This window comes from Stegastes partitus, unplaced genomic scaffold, assembly GCF_000690725.1.
Source record: "Stegastes partitus isolate 25-593 unplaced genomic scaffold, Stegastes_partitus-1.0.2 Scaffold1582, whole genome shotgun sequence".
In the NCBI taxonomy this organism is placed as follows: Eukaryota; Metazoa; Chordata; class Actinopteri; family Pomacentridae; genus Stegastes; species Stegastes partitus.
The window spans coordinates 15,485-38,143 of NW_007579313.1; the positions used below are offsets into that span (position 1 = coordinate 15,485).

At 41.4% G+C, this 22,659-nt stretch overlaps 1 protein-coding gene across 1 annotated transcript in view; it reads right to left on the reverse strand.

Annotated features, from left to right (window-relative positions):
- Nucleotides 1-22,659, reverse strand: part of LOC103371416 (frizzled-3-like) — a 30,193-nt gene that overhangs the window by 3,654 nt on the left and 3,880 nt on the right. The window contains exons 2-6 of the mRNA XM_008300740.1: nt 5,248-5,444; nt 4,295-4,597; nt 3,900-4,062; nt 3,188-3,487; nt 2,663-2,914 (exon numbers count right to left, since the gene is read on the reverse strand). Of these exons, the coding sequence (XP_008298962.1) occupies nt 2,663-2,914; nt 3,188-3,487; nt 3,900-4,062; nt 4,295-4,597; nt 5,248-5,444 (1,215 nt within the window). The remainder of the gene's footprint in view (nt 1-2,662; nt 2,915-3,187; nt 3,488-3,899; nt 4,063-4,294; nt 4,598-5,247; nt 5,445-22,659) is intronic.

Here is a 22,659-nt window from a genome sequence, read left to right on the forward strand (position 1 = left end):
TACACACACTGAAGTATTTTGTAGACAAACCATTACCTTCAGTTAAGTTGACTTTTCAACAGCTTTATTTTTTATCCATTAAAATGAAGGTGAAATCTCAATAACGGTGCTGCTGACAAACTACTTTGGCACTCACGGTATCTACGATGGCGACTCCTTGGGGAGGAGGAGTTTTACAAAGATTAGGTGTTTCTGGGTTTTGAGAGAAGCAGAGACCAGAACAATTGGTCTGTATTAATTAGCTTAAGTCCGTCTCGCCTGGGTTGAGATTAAATGTCTCAGATTTAGGTCCTGAGATAAAAACAAGAAGCCCTGGGCCTTCAGTACATTACCACCCATGAACACACACACACACACACACACACACACACACACACACAAAGAAAGTCACTTGAACTTGAACAATGCTGATGGAATCTTCAATTATCCAAAAACATGAAATTGTACCCTGTCTCTCACACGCTAACATTTGCACGCAGAACCCCCCCTCAGGGCAAAGATCAAGTAACACATAGCAATATTGAAATTCCAGAGCTACAATAGGACGTAAAGGGGGTCTCTCTTCACCAGCTCTCGCACACACACACAGCTACAGACACGAACACATACACTAACAAGTAACATAAGCTGCTGCACCTGCCTCCACCCTCTCATATAGTGTGTCAGTCACAAATTAGCTGGCACTTGTCTATTATGAAACCACTGTAACGGTGCTCCGACGTAATAATGGTGGAGAATGGAAACATAAACAGATGCTTTTGAAGTAAAAGTTTGACGTGTTTCCTTGCCTTGCGTGCGTACTTGTGACTAGCAGCGATGGAGTATGTTTGTGTCTGCGCTGTGCACATTTATCTGGTTATTAATTTAGTGCCAGACTGTGTAAAACACCACACTCCCACCACTCTTCATAACCGCTACAAAGCCCTCATAGAGTACAGGCAGCAGAGCATGACTGAGCAAGCCCTGGGAGAGAGACGGAGCAGAGGGCTGGAAGGGGGAGACTGAAAGATGGAAGTGTGTGAAAACCAGCTGAAAGAGTGGGAGACAAAGAAACAAAGGGCAAAACAAAAATGCCAGTTTTGTGTGGAGTTGGTGAGGAGGGCTGTATTAGCTGAGCTAATGATGCATACTGCACCCTGGTCCCCTCCTCCACAAATACCTTCTCACTCAGCTACACACACATCGAAGTGCCAGCCCTCGATCCTACACACTCACCAACCCAAGCACACACTTAGTTTTTAATCATTAAATCACAATTTCAGCTGAGCACCACCTGGGTGTTCTTCTTGTAGTTTCTTTTAGAGATAACATTACTGTAATTACGTTAACGGATTAGACATGGGACATTTAACAACAAAGGCAGGAACTTATTTGAAAGAGAAACTTTGAAATTATTGCCATAATTGTCTGTTACAAACTATGATCAATGTTTAAAACGTCAGAACTCAATAATTACACTCCTTTTTTCTTTCATTTTTTAAAACAGTTGTCTGAAAACATTTTCCTGTAAAATTAGAGAGATGTTATCATTTTGGGTAAAATGAGGCGATAATTAGGAGATCAAAGCCGTGTCTCCCTTTTGTCATCATGGAGAATGAGGTGGATGAGCTAATGGCCCTGGTGAGGAATCGAGGGGACTTCCATGACTCTATTGTTGTGTGTTTGACAGAGACATGGCTGCAGGAATTACTCCATACCCTGTTGTTACCTTCGACGGCTTTCAGACAGTTCGGGCTGACAGGAACGGATCAAAGACTGGGAAGAGAGGAGGCGGAGGGCTTGCTGCTTCTAATAACAAAAACTGGTGCCACTCTTGACATTACTGTAAGAGAAAGTTTCTGCAGCTCACATATTGTCCTGTTAGCCACGGAGCTGCTTCAGCTCTACAAACACATGCAGTCTTGGCTATTGTTTACATCAAACCTTCTCCATCTCCCAGCATTTGGTTGTATTCTTGTAAAATTGTACAGCTTTCACAAGTCTGAGCAACTGTTCACAAAGCGCGCTCCCTGCGGGTATTATTTAAGTCTTTCTCAGAAGTAATGGGTTTATAAAAGCTAACTGAACTGCTGGATGGGTTCCAACCTTTTTGATCATCTGAATGATTGCATTTCATTAACCATCAGCAACTACATTTGGGAATACATCCCTGAAATATTGCCTACTGTCACTTTCTCTCTTAAAGATAGAAGCTCTGTGAGTGATTTAAAGAGGAAAGACAGACACTGTATCCTCAGGAGCAAACACCTGAGTACTTTACACCAGCTAACTTTGGCAGTGTGACAACCAGCACCGAGTCTGAGTGACAAGAATACAGCTGGATATCATGTCAAAAGTCTATCTGTGTATTTGTTTTCAGCGGCCAGCTGAGAAGACAGGCAGCTCCTAAGAAGTCATCTGTTTTCAGACATATGGCAGAAGGAGGGTTTTGCTGAGCTACTCAACAGGCGTATTTATCTCATGATACCCGCGGAATTCAGGAAATGATCCAAGTATACAGTTACAGTACAACTGATGCTAACTTTTAAAGTTATTTATATTTGCACCTCCTTGACAGGCACCAGTGGTGTCTTCCTGAAGCATCGCATTATTATACCACCTCTTAAAAAACCCATAGTTCATCTTGCAAGCATAGCCCCATCACATGTTCCTCTCTCTTTACCTTGTATGGACAGGGGATGTGATAGCGCTTGCAGTTCTCCTCCATCCATGTTGTCTCCCAAATGCTCCGGTAGGTGTGTTCGTACATGTAGCACCCGATCACAGTCAACAAGGGGACCAGGTAGAGCACAGAGAACACTCCCATTCGAATCATGAACTTCACTAGTTTGGTCTGGTTTTCCTTCTCCAGCGGGATCTCCATGCGCACGCGGTTCAAAGCGACGATTCCCACTAAAAGCAGGGAGACGCCAACCTGAAGAAAGAAAGACAAATGAGAAGTCGAGGCTCGTTGATAGATCTCATAAGATTAAAATTGCTGATTACTTTTTAAAGAGCTGGATGACTGACATGCAGACAGGCCAAAGATGTTCAACCATCTACCAATCATTTACTGATCTATCCATCTTTCCCACACTTTATCATTTTATCCACCCATTAATCTTTTCACCCATCCATCCATGCGACCATCGCACTCATCACTTCTTTCATCCAACCACCCACTCATTTATCTTGTGACTGTACTTACCGCCACATTGAGGCAGAGTGGTGCCAGAACAAACCACCTCAGGGCGTCTATGTCATACAGCCCTATGAAACACACTCCACTGATCCCATCTCCCTCAATTTTATTCAGGGCCAACAGGGTGACAGTCAGGGCCCCTGGGAGGCCCCAGGCAACGGCATGGAAGAGGAGGGCTTTCTTCTCGATGGCCTCGCTGCCCCATTTAGGCACCGCGGCCAAGAACCAAGTGATTGTCAGTATGACCCACCACACACTGCCGGCCATGGTGAAGAAATACAGGACCATGAAGAACAGGGTGCAGGCCTGAGAGAGAAAAGTGGGGGCAATGACTTTTATAACCATAAATTAGTGGCAGAATTCAGCACATCTGTAGGCTCTGCAATGACTTTGTTTGCAGTGTAAGACCTGATTGGATTATCAATTTAAGAGTATACGTCTACGGACATTAAATGTGTTGCAGGTAAACAGAGAGCACACATGCATCATAATAACAATAAAAGGCTTGTCGTACTGTCTACAAAAACACAATGTGTCTGCAGAAGTTTTTCACCCTGTAACAGCATCACAGATTTGCAAAACGCTTGTTAATGAAGAAGTTTTCCAGTACATTACACAGTACATCCAACAGGATTATGATCAACCTAAATCATTACCAAGAGGTAAATGTGTGAGGTTAGTGCAGAAATGCTACATGGAAATGACCTAAAGCGCTCACCTTGTTGTGTGATCCCTGTGTTATGGTTGAAGCCCTGAACTGAGCAGGGCTGACTGCGTTGCAAGCAACCCTGTCTTCCAACAGGAAGCCCAGGAAGAACACCAGCGACACCATGACGTAACACACCGCATAGAAGATGATTGGTCGCTCAGGGTATCTGAACCTGAAGATAAAAGAACACTGGTTTAGTGTACTGTCCACTTTCCTTTAAATTTAAATGTGCACATTACTTTAAGTCCAACTGATTTTATTTTTATATTCCATTTAGTCAGTTTTTACAGACTTTTTTGGACATGTTTACAAAATCCTTGATAGTTCTTGAGGTTGGAAGTGTTTGGAGAAATGCCACTAAATAAACTGCTATAAAACGTTAGACAACATTCAGCCTTTCAAACCTTGTAACATCAATGAGGAACGTCAGGAAGGTGAAGAGCGTTGCCGACAGACACACAATAGAGACAACTCCGATAAAGTATCGAGTGAAGGTCAGTTCCTGCTGGTTGAAGAACATCGAGGGGCACGGAGCAGAACAGTCTTTCCTGCCCATGAAAGCGTAACCGAGGTCTGGGTCGACCTTTAGCTCTCGGGGGCACCAGAAACCATAATCTCTCTGAACGGTCATGGATGACTGGTCAGTGGGTTCAGAGCTGGTTTGCAGGTCCTCAAGACGAGGATAGGGTTCATCACAGTCTGGGAACCTGGAGAATAAAAAGTATGTCTGACCATGCAGCTTAATCTGCTTTCAATTTTTCAGTGACCTCTATGAATACAACCAAATGTTAACAACTATTACTTTGCATAAAACAATACAACTTAATTGCAGCACAAACAGCGCCTACAACAAAAGATAAGATTGACTAATCGATACACATTACTCATCCCTTGCAATTTTGCACAATAAATATCATTAATATCACTTTGCACTACTTATTTACATTTTTATATTTCTGTACATATCAGTCTGTTATTTGTAAATAAGGACAATATATGCACCTCGTGAACTGGCAACTGAGTGTATTAACATGTAAAAGAGAAATGTACACAAAGCAGTCAGAGAGCTCAATGCAAAGACTGTGAAAACAAGTGAGACAGAATAAAAGATAAAAAATAAGCGTGGAGCTGCAGTATGAAGATATGGTAGAGAAACATGAAGTAACAGTCAAAGACAGTATACAGGAGTATTCAAAACACAAACTGAAGGTTCAGTTGTGTGAATATATAACATATACTGTGAATGAACCCAAAAACTGTTACCAGCTGTATATACCTCTGACTTGTCAATACTCTTTCAGTGACACTGTCTATACTTTTATGCACAGAGTTCATTGAACATATCATGCATTTATACCTGCTGCACTCCATGTCATCTGGCCAAGCTACTCCAAATATCTCCATGAGTTTATGACACTCATCCTTGGCCCGCTGGCAGATGGATCGACATGGCATGGACATCTGGCCATACTTAGTACACACTGGGGCGTACAGGGCACACAGGAACATCCTCAGATCAGCGCTGCACACCAGGTTTACCATCGGATGAAAAGGCTTTGGAGGAGACAAAGGACAAAAGAAATGGGAAGAACAGGGTTTTAATTTGTGCTAAAACTTGTAACAAAACTCTATGACGTCAGCTGAAAACATCAGCTTGTACAATATTGTTAATTATCAACAGATCCTCTGTAAACACCCACACAGTTCATCTTACAAATGCTATATTCTAATATCAGTGCAAACCAGCATGACAGGCTTGTTATTAAACCTGTCATGCATGTGGGAAAGAGTTTGTATGACGTTAACCCACACACACACTCACATATATATATATATAGACACACACACACACAGGCTCAGGAAAAAAGTTAACTGCTATCAGTGGCATGTATGAGAAGGCTCATATTTACCCTGAAATAGCCATCAAAGAGGATAGAGGAAAAGCGAGAGGGAGGACAAGCGCGTTTTACCTCCTCTGCTGCAACTTACACTACTACTCAATATTTCATCAATATTTAGAAGCTGATGAAATATGTATAGCGGCAATCATATTACCAAATATTGCTTTGAAGCAGGGGACAGCAAGACAGACCTCTGAAGGCTGAGCCGCCACCATGTGCCAATAAATTGAGCAAACAAACAGCAGGGCTGTTCACACACTACAGAATATATACTCCGTACACTGCAGTGGTGAACTAAAGGTTAGAGAGTAAGACTTGTGACCTTCAAGCCGCAGGGTAGAATTCCCAACATGATTGGAAAATTCATTCAACAGCTACTGCTGACACCCATAAAGATTTTAAACAGGGATTCTGTGTGATTTTACTTTGGCTTTTTTAAATTCTGGTGACAGTTTGATGAAGTATAAAAACAGGAGATGCAGAGATGAATTCACTCAGTGTAACCGCTACAGTAATATCTCCTTTGTGTTGAGCAACTTGGAGCTCCTCTCTTTAGCTCGTGGTTTATCCTGTAGAGGTGAATTATTCATCAGTTTGTTCCAAAAACCTGCTGTGCCATCAAAATAAAATTAGGGCTTCAATAATAAAAATGCACCGCAGGACATGAGACGGGACAAAACATAAAATGAGATTCGTGAAAGTGCACACAGATCTACAACTTATATTCTCTCAGTTTCTCACAAGTGGCAGCCTTGGCTGTGAGCTTCATAAAGAAGAAAAACTACTAATAGTATGTTTCTGTGAGGTACCAATGGATTGAACCTAAGTGATTATGTGAATATAGTTTTTAACTTAAAAAAATATGCCTTTAGTGAAAAAACCCTCTTAGGTTCTCAATTAGAATACAAGCAGCAAACTACCCAGACTCACATCTTAAAACATCTTGTCTTTGTATAGAGCCAACATCATCAACATATTCTACCGATGTGCTCATAAATCGGCAACTGTGAACAACATTATGCTCACTGTGGGCAGTTGGCGTCCATGTGACCTGCATCTATTCACTTATTTCAAAGTTCATATCATCCGAGTGCACTAAAGCGGAGCTCAATACAGCTTTTACAAGCGATAACAGAAAAATCAGAGCAGAACCATAACAGCACTGAATGGAGACCAGAGCAATGAAACACAACACTTAGCTTGACTGCACACAGCACTGCCCTTCATGCGAGTGTGAGTGTGCGCGCGCTTGTGCACGTGTGAAATATGTGTATGCATGTCACAAAATAGTGCACTTATATTGATTGCTTACAACAAAGGCTACACTACATGCCTACAGACTGTATGAGAGCATTTGTGCAAATCGCCATGCATCAGTGGACGTGTGTGTGTGTGTGTGTGTGTGTGTGTGTGTGTTTCTGTGTGGAGTCAGGCCTTGTGAGTATGTTTTGATCGTTCTCAATTGGTATGGTCTAGATCTGCACATTGGAAGGATGCTGCACCAGTAAATGGGTGCAGTGGAGCATGAGCTGTGTGACATAGTTCTGAGCATTTCACAGAAACATATGTAAGGGTCTGCACACACTCACACTCAGCTTCATTCAATAATTCAAGCATTTTACAGCCCATGCATTTTTTTTTTTGCGTGTGAACATGTAGGGTTGGATCGAGCTCTGCTGGGACATAAAAATGCAGGAAGCACGCAAGCATTAATTGTGAGCCAGCTACATAACCTATAGTAACCTCATAATAAACAGTGTGTATATCTGACCCACAGGCGCTATGCTCTAATGTCTCTGAGAAATTACTGAACAAAGGGTGAAGACGTTGTGCTGTTGCTACAAAGATGCTTTAGTAGCCAACTGTACAGGACTAGGCACGATTTTAGGACTGATCAGAGACATACATAAACATCATGACAGATGTGGGAGCTGATCAACACAGCCAACTGCTCCTTCAAATATATCCTTCTATACCTGAAAGTATGGGAAGTGAAGAGTGGGAAACACGAGCGTCCAATAAAATCTCACATTTTAGCAGCTATTGGTTCAACCCACATATTACAGTATTGTTCTTTAAACCTTTTCATTGTTTAAATTTGCACTTAAATTCCAGATTTTTTCCTTTTACCAGGAAAGTGACCTTTCACTTTGCTACCGACTTTCACAGTGGACAGGTACCTTATGGTTAGATTGCGCTGCAAAAGACAAGCACGTCTCATGAAAACTAAAGAAGCCATTTGGGAGAGAGAGGTGAAACATCTTCATGAACCAAAAAGAGAAATCAAGCTGCCTTCTAGCTTAAAGCTCTTAGATTCCCATAGAAACGGTCAGCCTTTTTAGAACATATTTAAAGAGGAACATACATTGACACAGTGCAGACAAACATGTTTTTTTGTTTTCATAGTTTAAAAGAATAAAAAAACTCAGATTGGTTCCATGGAAAAAGTAATCTCACCAGGATGGCATGATTCACAGCTTTTGCAACACATTTAAATCCATAAATTAAGAATGAGGGGCTGCCAGGGATTAGAGCATCTTTGGTAGTGACAGGGGAAACTTCTGACATCTAGGATCTGGTGTTCTCTTCACTTTAAAGTCTGAATTGTCCTCTTGCTAAGACCTAAAGAGCTCCCTAAGCCCTTCAGAAAAAAGGTTGTGGATGCCTTACTCTGCTAAAGGACTTAAGAAGATTTCCAAAGTATTTGAAATAAATCATTACATGATAGGGAAAACCATGTACAAGTGCCGCAGATTTCAAACAACCTTCTGGTCCAACAAATTCAGCCCAAGAACAAAGCATTTGATGTGAAAAAAAAAAAGTCTCCAAGAATTCATCACAGGATCTGCAGGTAACTCTTGCAGCTGTCAAAGTGCAGACGTCTACAATCAGACAGAGATCACAGAAATTTATCCTGCATGTGAGGCGGGCCAGGAAAAAGCCTTTGCTTTCCAAAAAGAACAAAACTACAGTTAAAAAATACGAGCAAAGCTGAGGCCTTTTTGAATAATGTGCTCTGTGCGGATAATTCAAAGAGCTGTTTGGCCAAAGTAACAGTAGACATGTTTGGCACAGATCAAAGACAGGAGAAGAACCTCATACCAACTATGAAGTATGGTTGGAGAAATGTTATAGCTTGGAGTTGCCTCGCTGCCTCGGGGAGTGGACAGCTTGCAGTCATTGATTCTGCTTGGAATTCTACAACATACATATAAAAGTGCTTGAAGATGATGTGTGGCCATCTGTCCAAAAGCTGAAATTGAAGCCGTGGTGGACCTTTTAGCAGGGCTATGATCCTAATCAGACTAACAAATCCACCAAGGAATGGATCAAAAAGAAAAAAAAAAAAGGCGGCTTATGTAAAAGCCCAGATTTGAATCCCCTTGAAATGCTGTGAGGGGATTTGACACAGGTAGCACATGCAAGAAAACCCTCAAACATCTGGCAGCTGAAGGAAATTTGCATGGTGGTGGTCAAGAATTTCAGCGAGCTGCTGTCCGAGACTGGAGAACGATTATGCAAAACAAGGCATAACGGGTCAATCTAGCTTCTGATGCCAAGTGTGTTCTTACATTATTCAACTACAGAATATTACAAGTATTGATGTTTTTGCCACAGAAATTATTGGAAAAGCTATTTTCCTTGTGTTGTTCAAGTAAACCACCTTTGTCTGTAGGCACTGACTAAAAGACGATCAAAGATTTGTGTCTAAATATGCCCCAAAAAAGCAAACAATTTCTTATTTGGACTTATTTTGTTCACATGGTCGTCTTAGACAAATGTTTTTGTGAAACATCTAAATTGCCTAAGAAGCATCCAGTGGCCATTGTTACATTACAGGCAGTGTCGTAATTTATGTGACAGTGTCTCAGTTTAATTTGTGTGTGTACAACATCCCAGACTTGCAAGTGCTTTGTGAATGATCGCACAACACAACTGATGAAATATGTCATCATGAGTCTGATTAAAGTAATTTCAAGATCAGTCTTTTGTTGTCCTCAGCCTCAGCTCAAACTGATGTGGGCCTCAATCTACAGAACAGTCCCTGTCCCTGCCTGTCCATCCATCTCACTCATACTTTTGGTACGAGCCTGAGGCCACACTTAAATGTGTGGTAGCTGCTTTCTGCATGAGTGTGTCTCCCTGCCTGGAAGAATGGCGGCTTTCTTCACGTCTCCTCGTACTAGCTGGAGCGAATATGCCTGTGACTCCTACTTTACATGGCCCCATTCTGCCCATTTCTCCTGTGCATGTGGTCTTACATGCGTGTACATGCGCACGTGTGTGTGTGTCTGTGTGTCGCCTTTATTGTATTTAGTGTGTGTCCCAGTTATTGTGTTTTCCAGTGTGTGAGACTGAGCTGGGCTTGTGTGTCTGCACAAGTAATCGCATGTGTGCAGATATCTGTGTGCAATTATTCTGACAGTCAGGGCAATTGCCCCCATCTCCCTGCACAAAGAGAATATTGATATTAAGTGGCCTAACTGTGCCACCCAACAAGAGAGGAGGGGGATGGCAATCAGCTTTCCATGGAGGACAACTCGAGTGGATTGCCTGGCATTTTGTATGTCAGTTGTGATGGACTAGCAGGGAAAGGAAAGCGGAAAAGCCCGCAAACCTCGCCTGGGGGTGAAGGCAGGCTCCTGCTAAAGCATGGAACGATGTGGAAGAATGAAGCAGGAGGTGTAGAAGGAAATGTAGCACACCGGCTTCCTGCAATCGATCTCTGCCTCTCGCTTTCTGCTTGTTTACCGCTTTCTTTACTTTACTGTATAGCTGACAGAATTCACTTAATAACACATGAGAGAATATGTTCGCAGTTATTAAAGACAACAGGGACACATTATATCTGTGTCTAGGAAGCTCTTCAATTTAACCTCAACAGACCTTACAAACCAACTAACTGTTTAGGAATTCTAAGCTGAAATCTACAGCAGGCCGGCACCAAGGCTCATCCGTTATGGATCAACAAATGGAGTCTCCTTATTTGGTTGGTTGTGTTACTGGAATATCACACAACTTGTACTAGAACTCGGTTTATAAAACTCAAAGCATATTCTAGAAAGACAAAACTAAATCATTGATAAAATATAATTAAACCAAAGCCACACAAAGCAGAATTCAAAATCCACTATTATTGAAGGACACCACACAAACGATGTCCTCCAAAAACCCATCCATCATGCTATACTTCAACTTGACACGTCCCCCACGTAGCTTTAAAACTGTATGAATGGTGGCCTGACCTCAGTCATTGAGCAACTACATTTGTGAGAAACATTTCACAGAACCATTTTTATCCAACAATTTCAGCTTTCATAAGAGCCCTTAGTGCAGCGTGAGTGCTGCTAGTTGAGCTGTGTGCATGGGAAACCTTATGCTTCATGAGTTATGCCAGCTCAATGGTGTAATTGGAGGGTGTCCCTATTTTATCTATTATAACAACAATAATAACAATTATCATTTAAACCTATTAGTTACAATAACAAGAACAAGAAGCTGTTTTTAATAGCTACCTCACACTATATCACAGACTAATTCTACAAATGGTCAAACATCAGCACACAAACAAACTGAGAGACAATGCTGCATGAAAATATGATCAAAAATAAATCTGTTATTCGTGTGTGCGAGCGAATGCTTTTGACAAGCAATTGTGAGTGTTTGGAATTGAAAAGAGGAATGAGAGGCAGGGTGGGTTTTTTGACACAGAGGAAAATGAGAAGAAAAAAAAAAGCCTCTGACTGGTCCACCTCTTGTTCAATAGAAGGATTAAGTTTCTTTCTCTTTACTCCTTCTCTCCAAAGAAACCCAGGGGGAGGGAGGGAGGGAGGGAGAGAGAAACAGGAGGAGAAAAAAAAAAAAGCTTCAAGTAAGAAAATCAACAAAAGAAAAACTGAGAGAAGGACAGTGAGTGAGAGGCATGTGATTAGTCACGTAATGCAAGCAATTACACTCCTGGCAGACAAGTGATAGCAAAAGCTGCTTTAAAGTGGGAGGCAAAAAGAAACAAGAATGGAAAAAAAATGCCACAAGAAGTCTTGCATGTGGAGCTTTTCTACCCTAGTTTGGAACATTTGGGGCTGAACAGTGTTTCCTCCCCAAGGGTCCTGTTTACTGAGAACGTTGTATGAAAACCAATCATGAACATGATAACGATGTGACAGAATGCTGATGGACAGCACATAAACTCCAGTCATGAGCGAGCTTGTTAGGCTCTGAAATGCCCGCTAGAGCTGAGATTTTGAAAGTTGCTGACCATTTTTCTTTCCTTGCATAATCTTACCTAGAGACATTCTCCTTCAGGGAACGGATGGAATTAAAAGTCCACAACTCTGTGCTATAACTTGTGCTCACTCTATTGCACAACACAGCTCTTGGGAATTGGCTCAGATGGAGATGTGCTTGTTTTGCTCCTTTTCAAATGTCGTTATTACAAATATGGTTTGCAAATAAACTGCTCAACAGTCAGCAGTTCTTCCCATGATGCTATCAACATTCTCTCAACCACAAACTATGCTGATTCCGGTGTTAACACCCCTGCAGTCTCATATTGGTAACCAATTATACAACTAATTACATCTTTTATTGCTCAGCTCCTCCCTTTTTTTCCCCCATCTTTCTCCTCTTCTTTCCTTCCTGTCTCCCCACGCTGTCCGAGAGCAGGAGGGAAGGAGGCCAAGAAAAGGGGATTGGTTGCACTGATCTGGATTCATATCCAAACCATGAACACTTGAGTTATTGGAAGTGTAATATCTCTAAGTAGCCTGTTTAGCCAGTGGGTGGGTGTTTTTTTTTTTTACTGTGTGTGTGGTTTGGTGCTTAGAGGAGTTGTAGAAAATCCAGTTAGCCAGCTCTGCAGAAACTCATACACTTTTTTTTCAAGTGCAGGAGGAGGAGGAGGAGGAGTAGTGGAGAGGGAGGGAGGGATGGAGGAAAAAAGGAGAAAGCTGGGGTGGAACGTAGAAAAGAGTGGCGGTTTCCCGGTGGATTAGAGAGTCAAATGGATTGGAAGGAGTGTTTAGAGTGTGAGAACCTCACACGAACACACACACACACACACACCAACACACACTTCCTGAAACTGTCACCAGCTTTGTGCCGTGGTCAGATCAAGGTGACAGGTTGTTGGGTCTGAGCTTACAAAGAAACAGCTCCTGAACTGGCACCAATACCTTCTTCAAAAATCCCCCCGTTTTTAAAAAAAACCCCAAAGTTCTCCAACTGTGTTCTGATGTGCGTGACTATGTAATCTGGCTAGGGATTTCCACAAGCAGCAAAACAGTCTTTTGCTTCGATAGAGCTTGTCAGTGATTTTTATTGACTGCGTGATTTGCTTTGAAGTACTCTGTAAAGTGCTTTCAGACCTTAACCGTGATGCAAAATAAATAAAACTGCAACAAAATCCAAAGAAATGAGGAATAAAATAAAAATAAAACAGAATTCAGGAAACATTTTTCGAGGAAGCGGTTTTCTAAGATGCGTTTTTATGGGATATTTATATACACCGACTCAAATAACCTCAATCCATTAAACCTGTAAATTACCAGAACTAAAATGCTGATCTTTTAATGCGCTGCTAGAAGGTACCATTACTTTCACCTCTTTGTGACAGATGAGGGGGAATTTATCTAAGAAAAACCTGGCTTTTCCCCGTTAAACCTCGCTGAAGTCCATCTGGACGCATCATCCTCGCACCACTCTCCATTTCGTTTCCGTCCTCTCGTGCCATCCCTGTCTCACGCCACAGCTCGCCCTCAAATCAGTTGGTCAGGCCCTGCAGCACAAATGCCGTCAGACCACATCAGCTCTACCTCCATTAAGAAGCTACAACACAACATCCACTAGCTATGAGAGCTAAATCCTTAATTTCCTTCCGCAGAAACTGTACTGCTTTTGCCTCTCTCCTGCCACTCGATCCCTCCATCTCCCCGCCTCCTCACCACTCAAACTATTAACAGCATCCTCCGTTATTGCACACCATACATTAGAGCCAATTACATTCACTCTTGCTCTCTCCAGTGTGAGAGAAGCGCATTGTTGCAGCTCAGTCTTGGAGCAATTACATGATCACTCCATCTCCCTCCCCTTGCTCCAGCTCACCTGCTTTTTTTCTTTTCTCCATTTTATCATCTTAGTAGACCATTGTTTTCTCTATGCTGCTTCTATATTCTACACGTTTCCTGGCTGGGTTTAATCTCAGGCAACATTTTCCACTTTCTCACACCAAAACGCACACATGACAAGTGTGTTCGCAGCAAAAATTCACACCACACAATCACACAATCACACACTCTGGCTACGAGCCTCCTCTCTTCTCCCGCATGCTTGTGAGAGACACAGGCGTTGTCCATGAATAGATGAACTGCACACACTGTGATGCTCTCCTCCCTAATCTCTGAAAAGACAGTGAAGAAAGGGGCACCGGTCTCTCACACTCTCTCCCTCCTTCATTCATTTGTTGGTTTATCCGTGTCCGTCCAGCGTTCAGTCGGGAGGAGCGCACAAAGCCGTTAATGGCATTCCCCTTCACGTCCACTTCCCCTCCTCCTCTCCTCCTATCTTCTTTCTCCTGTATTCATCTTTTATTTTCCTTGCCTCTCATTTACTCCTGGCAATTACGCTGACATGCACTTGTCCACCTCCACTTCTCCTTTCCCTTTTTTTCTCTTCCAACATCAGCATTCATTGACTTCCCCTACTCTTTTTGTTTTTTTTTAGTCCTGTTTTTTCATGACAAAAACTATCAATATACTCTCTTGATGTGCTAAACCCAGTGCTGTTTCTCCATTGTCCTCCTCCCTTGATTACCTTTCACTGAACTTTCTAATGTATCTCAATGTACTGTTTGATTTTACAATTTGTTTATTATTTTTCTGTGAAGAAATCTGAAAAAACAACAACGTGCATTTCTTCCTTTTCTATCAGAATTCTCTCCTCGCACTTCCTGATTGAGCTTTTATTTCTTTTGTCTCATTTTACTCCAGTTCTCCTTTCATTTTGTCAGTTCTTTTTATTTCTGAATCACATGGACAACCATGACTTTCTCTAGCTTGGCCCAACCGACTACATTTCATGTGCTCAGTTTTTCCTACTTTCATTTGAAAATACACATGAAAAAAGGTTTATGTCTGGTAAATAATATAAATGATAGCGTGTAGATAACAGAATGATCCACTGCTTCTCTCTAAACTCCTGAACATCGCTAACAACTACATCAGAGCCCGGTACATGTAAGACCCTTGAGTTGCTGTCCATATTTCAGATCTGTTCAGTGATTCAAATAGATGTGGAGCTATGCTAGACTGATGGTTGTTCCACTGGTTATGGCTACAACTGACCAATCAGGACTGGCAGGATTAGGAATGGAGTCAATTCCAACATCACAGCTACTGTACAAGTTGACCTAAACTGACTTAGAACAACTCTGGACACGCTTCTTAGACCAATGCCAACATGTCAAGTTACCTGCCCCTATAGTAGATACTACTGCAGCTTCTGTAAGCTGAAGGTGACATTCGAAGGCCAGATTTCTCTTGCTACTGACTGGTTATGACAAAACAAAAAACTTCCAAACAGGAAGTCAGCAAACATGAACACAATTTCGGGAGTCAATTAAAATAAGTCTAAAGCTCAGGCTGGGGTAGTTTAGTCTAAGGAGTGTTATATTCATCCAGTCAGGTGTAAGAAGGGTTAATATTATTATCTATGCTAACAAGAGAAATGCCAACCATCTATGATACAGTCTGAAATTACTTGAAATGATATCTTTGCCCAGTCTGTCATGTCTGCCTTTGCTAGACAACAATGAACAAAGGGAAAAATTGCGGGGTGACTTTCCCCAGCTGCAGCGTGTCTCTGCTTCACGCCTTATAATAACCACGACTAAAGCCCATCTCTTCATTGATGTGGGTGGAGAGCTTCAACTACACCGTGTTTCTCCCTGATTACACGGCCGTGACTGTAAATATCGCAGATTTTTAAAGACTTTCTGTGATTCTTCCAGTTTTCAAAGACAAACAGCCCTCCAGAGCAATGTGTATTTTTACATCCAAATGACTTAGCAGCAAGTACGAAGCTCCTGTTTCCTCTCTTTGCATTTTATTTGCAGTCCTCTCCCTCCTCCTCCTCCTCTCCTTGGTCTATTCCAGAACATGCACTCATCATCCAATTTCCCTCTCCTCCCTCCCTTGCCTGCCTGTCTCCCTCCATTCCACCCTTTCCTTCTCTGCCTATTTAACTACCATGGCAACAGGTGATGTGGAGACTCTCACAGGACCATGTCGCACTGAGAATAATGCAGACGCACACACTCACCCACGCTTGCATTGTGGTAGGACCCTGTTAATGGGGCAACAATCCAAAAAGTATAGCAAACGTGGACACAAGGACCGACACAGATAAAGTGTGAAAGTGAGAATAAAAGAAAGTGAGAAGAATAAAAGAGAGAGTGTCAAACGAAATGATAGAGATGTAGATGCGGGAGCCGAGAGTGTGACAATGGAGCTGAATCAGAGCTCCCACACATGTCCTAACACATTGCATATCCATCTGCTTACCACTTGCATTTATGCTCTGTTGTTGCCAGACGACAAACTGTTTCTACCATCTACAGAATCAAACTGATGTATTTTGCAAAATGTTGCTCACAGACACAAATGCATTTGAGATTCTAAAATATAAAATTAGATCAATGTATTCTTAAAATAAGTGTGTGCTTTAGTTTTTTGAACAATAAAATAAAAGACCTTGTACAATGCAATATGTGCTGAAGTTTCCTGGTAAACATCATTCCTCAGATTGGACTTAAACTACACATACATACGACCAAATCTAGCAAACTCCTCTCCTAATATTCTGTATTTTTAGTGTACTTCCTGTATCTATATCAAAGCGTCGCTCAGGAGGAAAACGTGTTACAAACTGTGCTTTTGTACAATGGCTTATATTTAATGTCTGATCTCAGCTACGAAAAGGAATAGCCAGAAAAAAACCCCACTAACAATGATCAAGGCCCAGCCACGTTGATCTGAATGGATGCAGCAGCGGTAAAGACGCAGTCCGACAGCAGATTCTGGAAGATGGAGAGGGAGGAGTGTGCCTTGGATTAATTGGGAGAGTCACAGAGTGTGTGGGATGTTCGGGTTGGAGCAGTGTGGAGATAAAAAGATGGAAGAGATTTAAAAAAAAAAAAAAAAAAAAAAAAAGCAGAGATGTACCACATGCAGCAGTGCAACTAGCTGCCAGTTAACCAGATATCTTACTCTTCTATTTCAGCAAAAAAAAAAGAGAAACTGTTAAGAACAATGTTATTTCATCTGTATTTTGGAAAGAGTTAAGTTTTTAAAAATGTGCACAAAGAGTAATTTATTTATCTGCAGAACATTCAAGGCTGTAATTGTTTTCGAAGCGGCAATACAAGCAACCTCGTTTTCTAAAAATCACAGTAAAACTCAGTGGAAAGATTAAAAACACAGTGAAGCCATTTCCTGTTTCCACTGATCTGAACTGTTTAAAAACCCTATATGCTTTTATATGGGAGATATTTTGGGCGCGTTGAGAGCTGCATGTGGCCCGATAAGTGCACAATTAGTAGCACTAGAGCTTTTAAAGCTGACGCTGGTGCTGACCCGCAGTATGCTGAAAATGTCAGCGCTGGCTTGTGTTGAGTGGCTTTGCGTGACAAGGGGATCAATGATTTTGTGTGTGTATGTTTGTGTGTATGTTAGTGTGAAGTTAGGCTTAGCCGTGAGGGTTAAACATCTCTGGCCAGGCGCGCACACACACATTTCCACACACAGTTCCCGGACTGGGTCATGGGTTCAGATTAAGACCATAAGACATGGATAACCTATATTTACGTGTTGTATCGCAGCTGAACACCGAGGGGCTCCACACCAACAGCATGGGCGGACCACAGCAAAGAATCCATACGATGGGTCACGTGAACATAAGAAGGGGTGCAGGGAGACGTGCACAGCGGGCCAGATGCCATCATTAATACACTAGGAAGGTATGTGAAAGCAGGTTGGACATCACGCAAACATCTGGAAGGAGGAGGGAAAATGAGCAACAGATGGACATCAGGAAAATAAAAATAAAGCAGAGAGAAAGATGGATCTCCACTCTAACAAATACACTGCTGATATCAGGATGAGGTGGAGTTGCATGAAAGGACAGCTAACGTACATTAAAGCACTTGACCAAGTCCATACTTTATGTATTTTTTTCAGTTACTGAAACTTTAAATAAACCCTACTTGTCTAATGTCTAAGTTTCTAAATGTGTTGTAACTGTCAATCGAACTATTTGAAATACTGATGGTATCTTTCATATTTTTATTTGCTTTTAGCTTCTGGTCCAGTTCTTTTAATTTTCTTTTGTGATGTTGTAATGGTGATGTTGTGTTTGGATAAGAACTTGGACATACAAATGCCACTTACGATGTTGTAAATACCGTCTCCAGTAAATACCTCCTTTTCCTCATAGTCTTTGCCTTAATATTTTATACTATATATCCTTACACGTTTTTTTTTTTACTTGTGTAATGCTGCCACAGAGGATGCTACAACAATATTTCACTGCTGTAACACTGTCTTAAAATCGATTTCACAGTGACAATTAAGAAATATTCTATTCTATTCTAATGTCATGACATTATCCACAATAATTCCCGCCAACCTTTGTTGCATGTCATATATTTTACCTGTATGTATTCACAACCCCTTCATTATCTAATAAATGCAACAAAAATCCATTTTTGCAAACAAGCAAAAGAGAATACAAGAACTCAAAGGTGTCATCTTTGGCTCTGGAAAAGAGCATCGGACAATTTGCACTATTGTTTGATTTCAATTTTATTTTTAGACTTATAAATGGCTGTTAGTTGGGAAAATGAATGACACAATTAAAAATGCAATAATCCTCACTGTAAAGCAAGAAGGTAGCCACCACCTTATGTATTCTGATTTCGAAACATGTTGTCAGTTCAATAAACTGCATATTGTCCTAACACGCTGGCCATGTTATTAGGTGAGGGGATTCAATACAATACCCTGCAGCTTCATATGAAAACCTGCACTACTACTACAGGGGGATACAGAGCAGTATTTGAGCAATGGAAAATCTCTCCAATCTCTTCTCAAATCTCTCTTTACTAGGCATTGTGAGGCTGGATAAGCAGCGGTGGGAGCTATGTAGATGGGAAAAGTCTGCCAAAAATCAGCACCAGGCAGTGCTTTTGTTCTGTGCATAAATAAATGATTGCTTAATTTGGGCTGGCAGCTTCAATAGACTGTCAAAAAAAAAGCAGGATAATCAAGAGTTCAACTGAAATAAACAGGAACTTTTAAACTGAATGAGGACCTGTCTGTCTCTTGCAGAGTGAATGGGCTAATCAGCCTCTTCAGATGCATTCAACACCATGAATGTCCGCGCACACACACACACACACACACACACACATAACACAGCACAGACCGTCACACACACAAAAAACACACCTCTATAAAACCTAATTCTCTCTTTCGTATTCACACACACACACACAAAGTAAAAGAAAAAACACAACAGACCACACTTAAGCACAACAAGCCTCGAACTCTCCAGATCTGGCACACACACACTCTCTCTGTAGTGGGGACCTGGAGGCCCCGGGGTGGCCCTTCTCAAACGGGGCAGTCTTATTTTGAAGGACAGGACCCCATGGTGAGAGAAACACAAACAGCGGAGACAGTAGAGTCTAAAGACTTTACACGACCTGTCACTCTGTCAGTATTTCCCTTCTTTCACTGTCTGACATTCTCTTTCTGCTCTACTGCCCCGCACATTTTCCTCTTTTACCACTTCCTCTCTTTATACCTTCTGTTCCTTTTGTGACCGCCGCAGATTAAACCATCCACCTTCTGCAACTCAAATGCCAAAATCTCTGCTTTCTTACCCACAGTTCCGTCCATTGTACTGTCCTCTCAGTGCCATAAACATATGATATTATCTAGAATTTCAACTATGTCCAAAGATAAACAAACAAGTATTTTGAAGCAGTTATAGGCATGTATGTGACTAACAGCATATTTCACATCTGCTCCCTTTTCTGGAGTGGGTGGAGTTATGAAGCAAGGGTGGTCTTGTGGGATAAGAAAAGCTCTTAAGTATCTTTTCACAGTAATTAAGTATGCAAAGGCCTGCCTGTCAAGTCATCATATTCCACGACGCTGCTGTTTTTGAACTATGTCTGGGGGCCCGCTACAGGCCACATGACTGCAGTGACACGTCTGAAAAAGAGCACTGCCAAGAAAGAGAAGTAAATTATTGGTCTTTGAAGGTAATGTTAAGAGCCTCATGTGGCCTCACCGAAGAGAAATATGAATGAAAAAAACACAACATGGGAGGTTCTGAATGAGTATTACTATTGTTCATTTTTTTAAAAACGAGTTCAAAATAGAAACCCAACAAATAAAGGAGGATCTATGTAACAGAAACTCAATATCTTGGCAAGCAAGTATAAAATATGTGTTCTTGTTTGGTCTGTACTCAGAGCATGTTAATAACAAAGACCTCAGACAGGGATAGTATGACTGAGACTGCACTGTGGTAAACTAAAAAAAACAAGTACTGTAGCAGAGCATCCTTGTTATTTTAATACGCTAAAACTGACACCAACACTGACATAGCTATATCAAAATAAAATGGCTTCAGCAGCAGATATCAGCCACATGGATATAGTAAAGAAAACATGTGTGACTTGTTATTGCAGAGCCTGCTCCTCTCAGTCTAAAGAGGGACAAAAGAAAGAAAAACTCCAGCGTCTTTTTTTCAGTGATGCATTTAAACTGTCAGCAGTAGGTCATAAACGGAGGAAGAAATATGATTACTGATCAGCAGCATGCAGAGGTAGATTTTAGAGTACTCATTGCTGTGCATAGAAGCTCTCACAAATTCCCTGCCAAACCTTGATTTCTCCCAGAAACCTGACTTGGTAGGGGCCACGTAAACCTGACTGACGGCTGCCTATTTGCCTTACAAACACTGTTCTCTATTGTAGCTCAAACGAGCCTTTCTCCAAACTGACCGTTAGACCAGGGGCTCTGTAATTCCTTTCACTCCAGGATCCAAATGACAAAACATTGTGCCAGAAAAAAACCTCAAGGAGGTATAATGTCATCACCCAATACCCTGCTGCTGTGTAGTTTATTTTTAACCATTGCAAAATAGAATATTAGGAATCTGAAAACTGCTGAGATCCTGCATTCTTTATTTTTTGCTAATAAAAATATGTAAGAGAATGATTTTATTCAATAAGAACTAAGTAGAGACTAAAACATTTTCTTTTAACACGTTTGTAAAAATGTAAAACCAAATCTTTCTCAAATTGAGATATTTAACTTTGACCTAATTCTGTCACAAGGAATAATTTAGATATTGAATACTGAGGGGAGACAGTCTTCCTGCTCACATATATTACACAATTAAACTCGTGTGTGGAAAGTCTAATATCGACTTATTAACTCAAGAGGAAATTCTTTGGTCAAGCTGCCATCTCAATTTCAGAGGCCGCAGGCACATGTATTTATTTTATTCATATATTTTAAAAATGCAATTCTAGGTATGATGAGCTGTGTGTGCCGTAATTCTGTTTTCATTAAATAAATCTGTATCCTCCAGTCCTTCAAATATAAACTTGAACATGGCGAGGAAAAACCGCTTCATAAAATAATCTTCACGTTTAGGAAAAAATAAATATGTTCCATGAGATCAGAGCCCGTCTGTTAATGTAGATACACAATCCTGATGATGTCATGTGTTTAAATCTCTGTGTCTAACAAGCATAAAGCTCAAGTAATGTCACGACCTACGGCACTTCCTCTGGGAGCCGTATCATGCTGCGGCAGATGGACAGCACACAGATCGTATTCCTAAGTGACTGAGACAAAACCATGCAAACATGTAAGCACACACAAAAACATTCCCAAAGATTTCTCTCACTCCTTCCGCTAGCTCCCATTTGAAATTAATCTCTGTTCTCTTCCACTGGCCTCTCTTGGGCTTTCGTCTTTCTCGCCCACTTTGCTCAGGTTTAATTGACTATTGTGGCAGATGGGGTGGTCGATGGTCTGTGGGAATCAATGTCATCATTGTGGAACTGAGGGAGAGATTAGCAGCTAGTTAGCACTAGTGAGAGATGACAGCTGGCACCGTTAACCTCCCCTGTCACTCACACACTCACACACAGAGGAAGTACTAGAGTACAGTTAGCCTTTAGCCAGGCTCAGCAATTACACACAGGGAAAACACTGGTCTGTGCCTCGAGCTCGTCTCTGAAACAATGAATAAATGTGGCCTAGTATGCTAATCATGCACACACACTCAGGGATAATCCTTTTTTTTTTCTTAGCTTGTCACTTAAAAAGGAAGACGGAGAAAAGGTAATATTCCCAGTGTCAGTCAAAACCGAGGACTCAAGGAGGGCACAACAGCCCGCTATCTGAGATGAAGCGGGGATTAAAAAAGGTTTGAAAATCCAGGGCTTGAATATGTCTCAACCTATAACTTGAAGAAAACTAAAAGTAACAGCTCACTTAAATGACCTGCTCTGCCAGAAAGCCAGGACACGAAACGCTTTGCTACTGACGCAGAGCAAACATTCATCATGTGATCTGACCCAAAAAAGCGACTACAACAGCTGCTGACAGCGGCTCCAGTTTCATCAAGGCATCTGAAGAGCTTCACGCTGATTTGGCAGCAGTTGTTTATTTTACAATTTGTTACGAGGAAAATTCCCAAACAGACACACAAATGAGTCAATAAACATTCCACGATCCCAAACACAAAAACAGAGTTAGGCTGACATTGACATTGCCAAATAAATG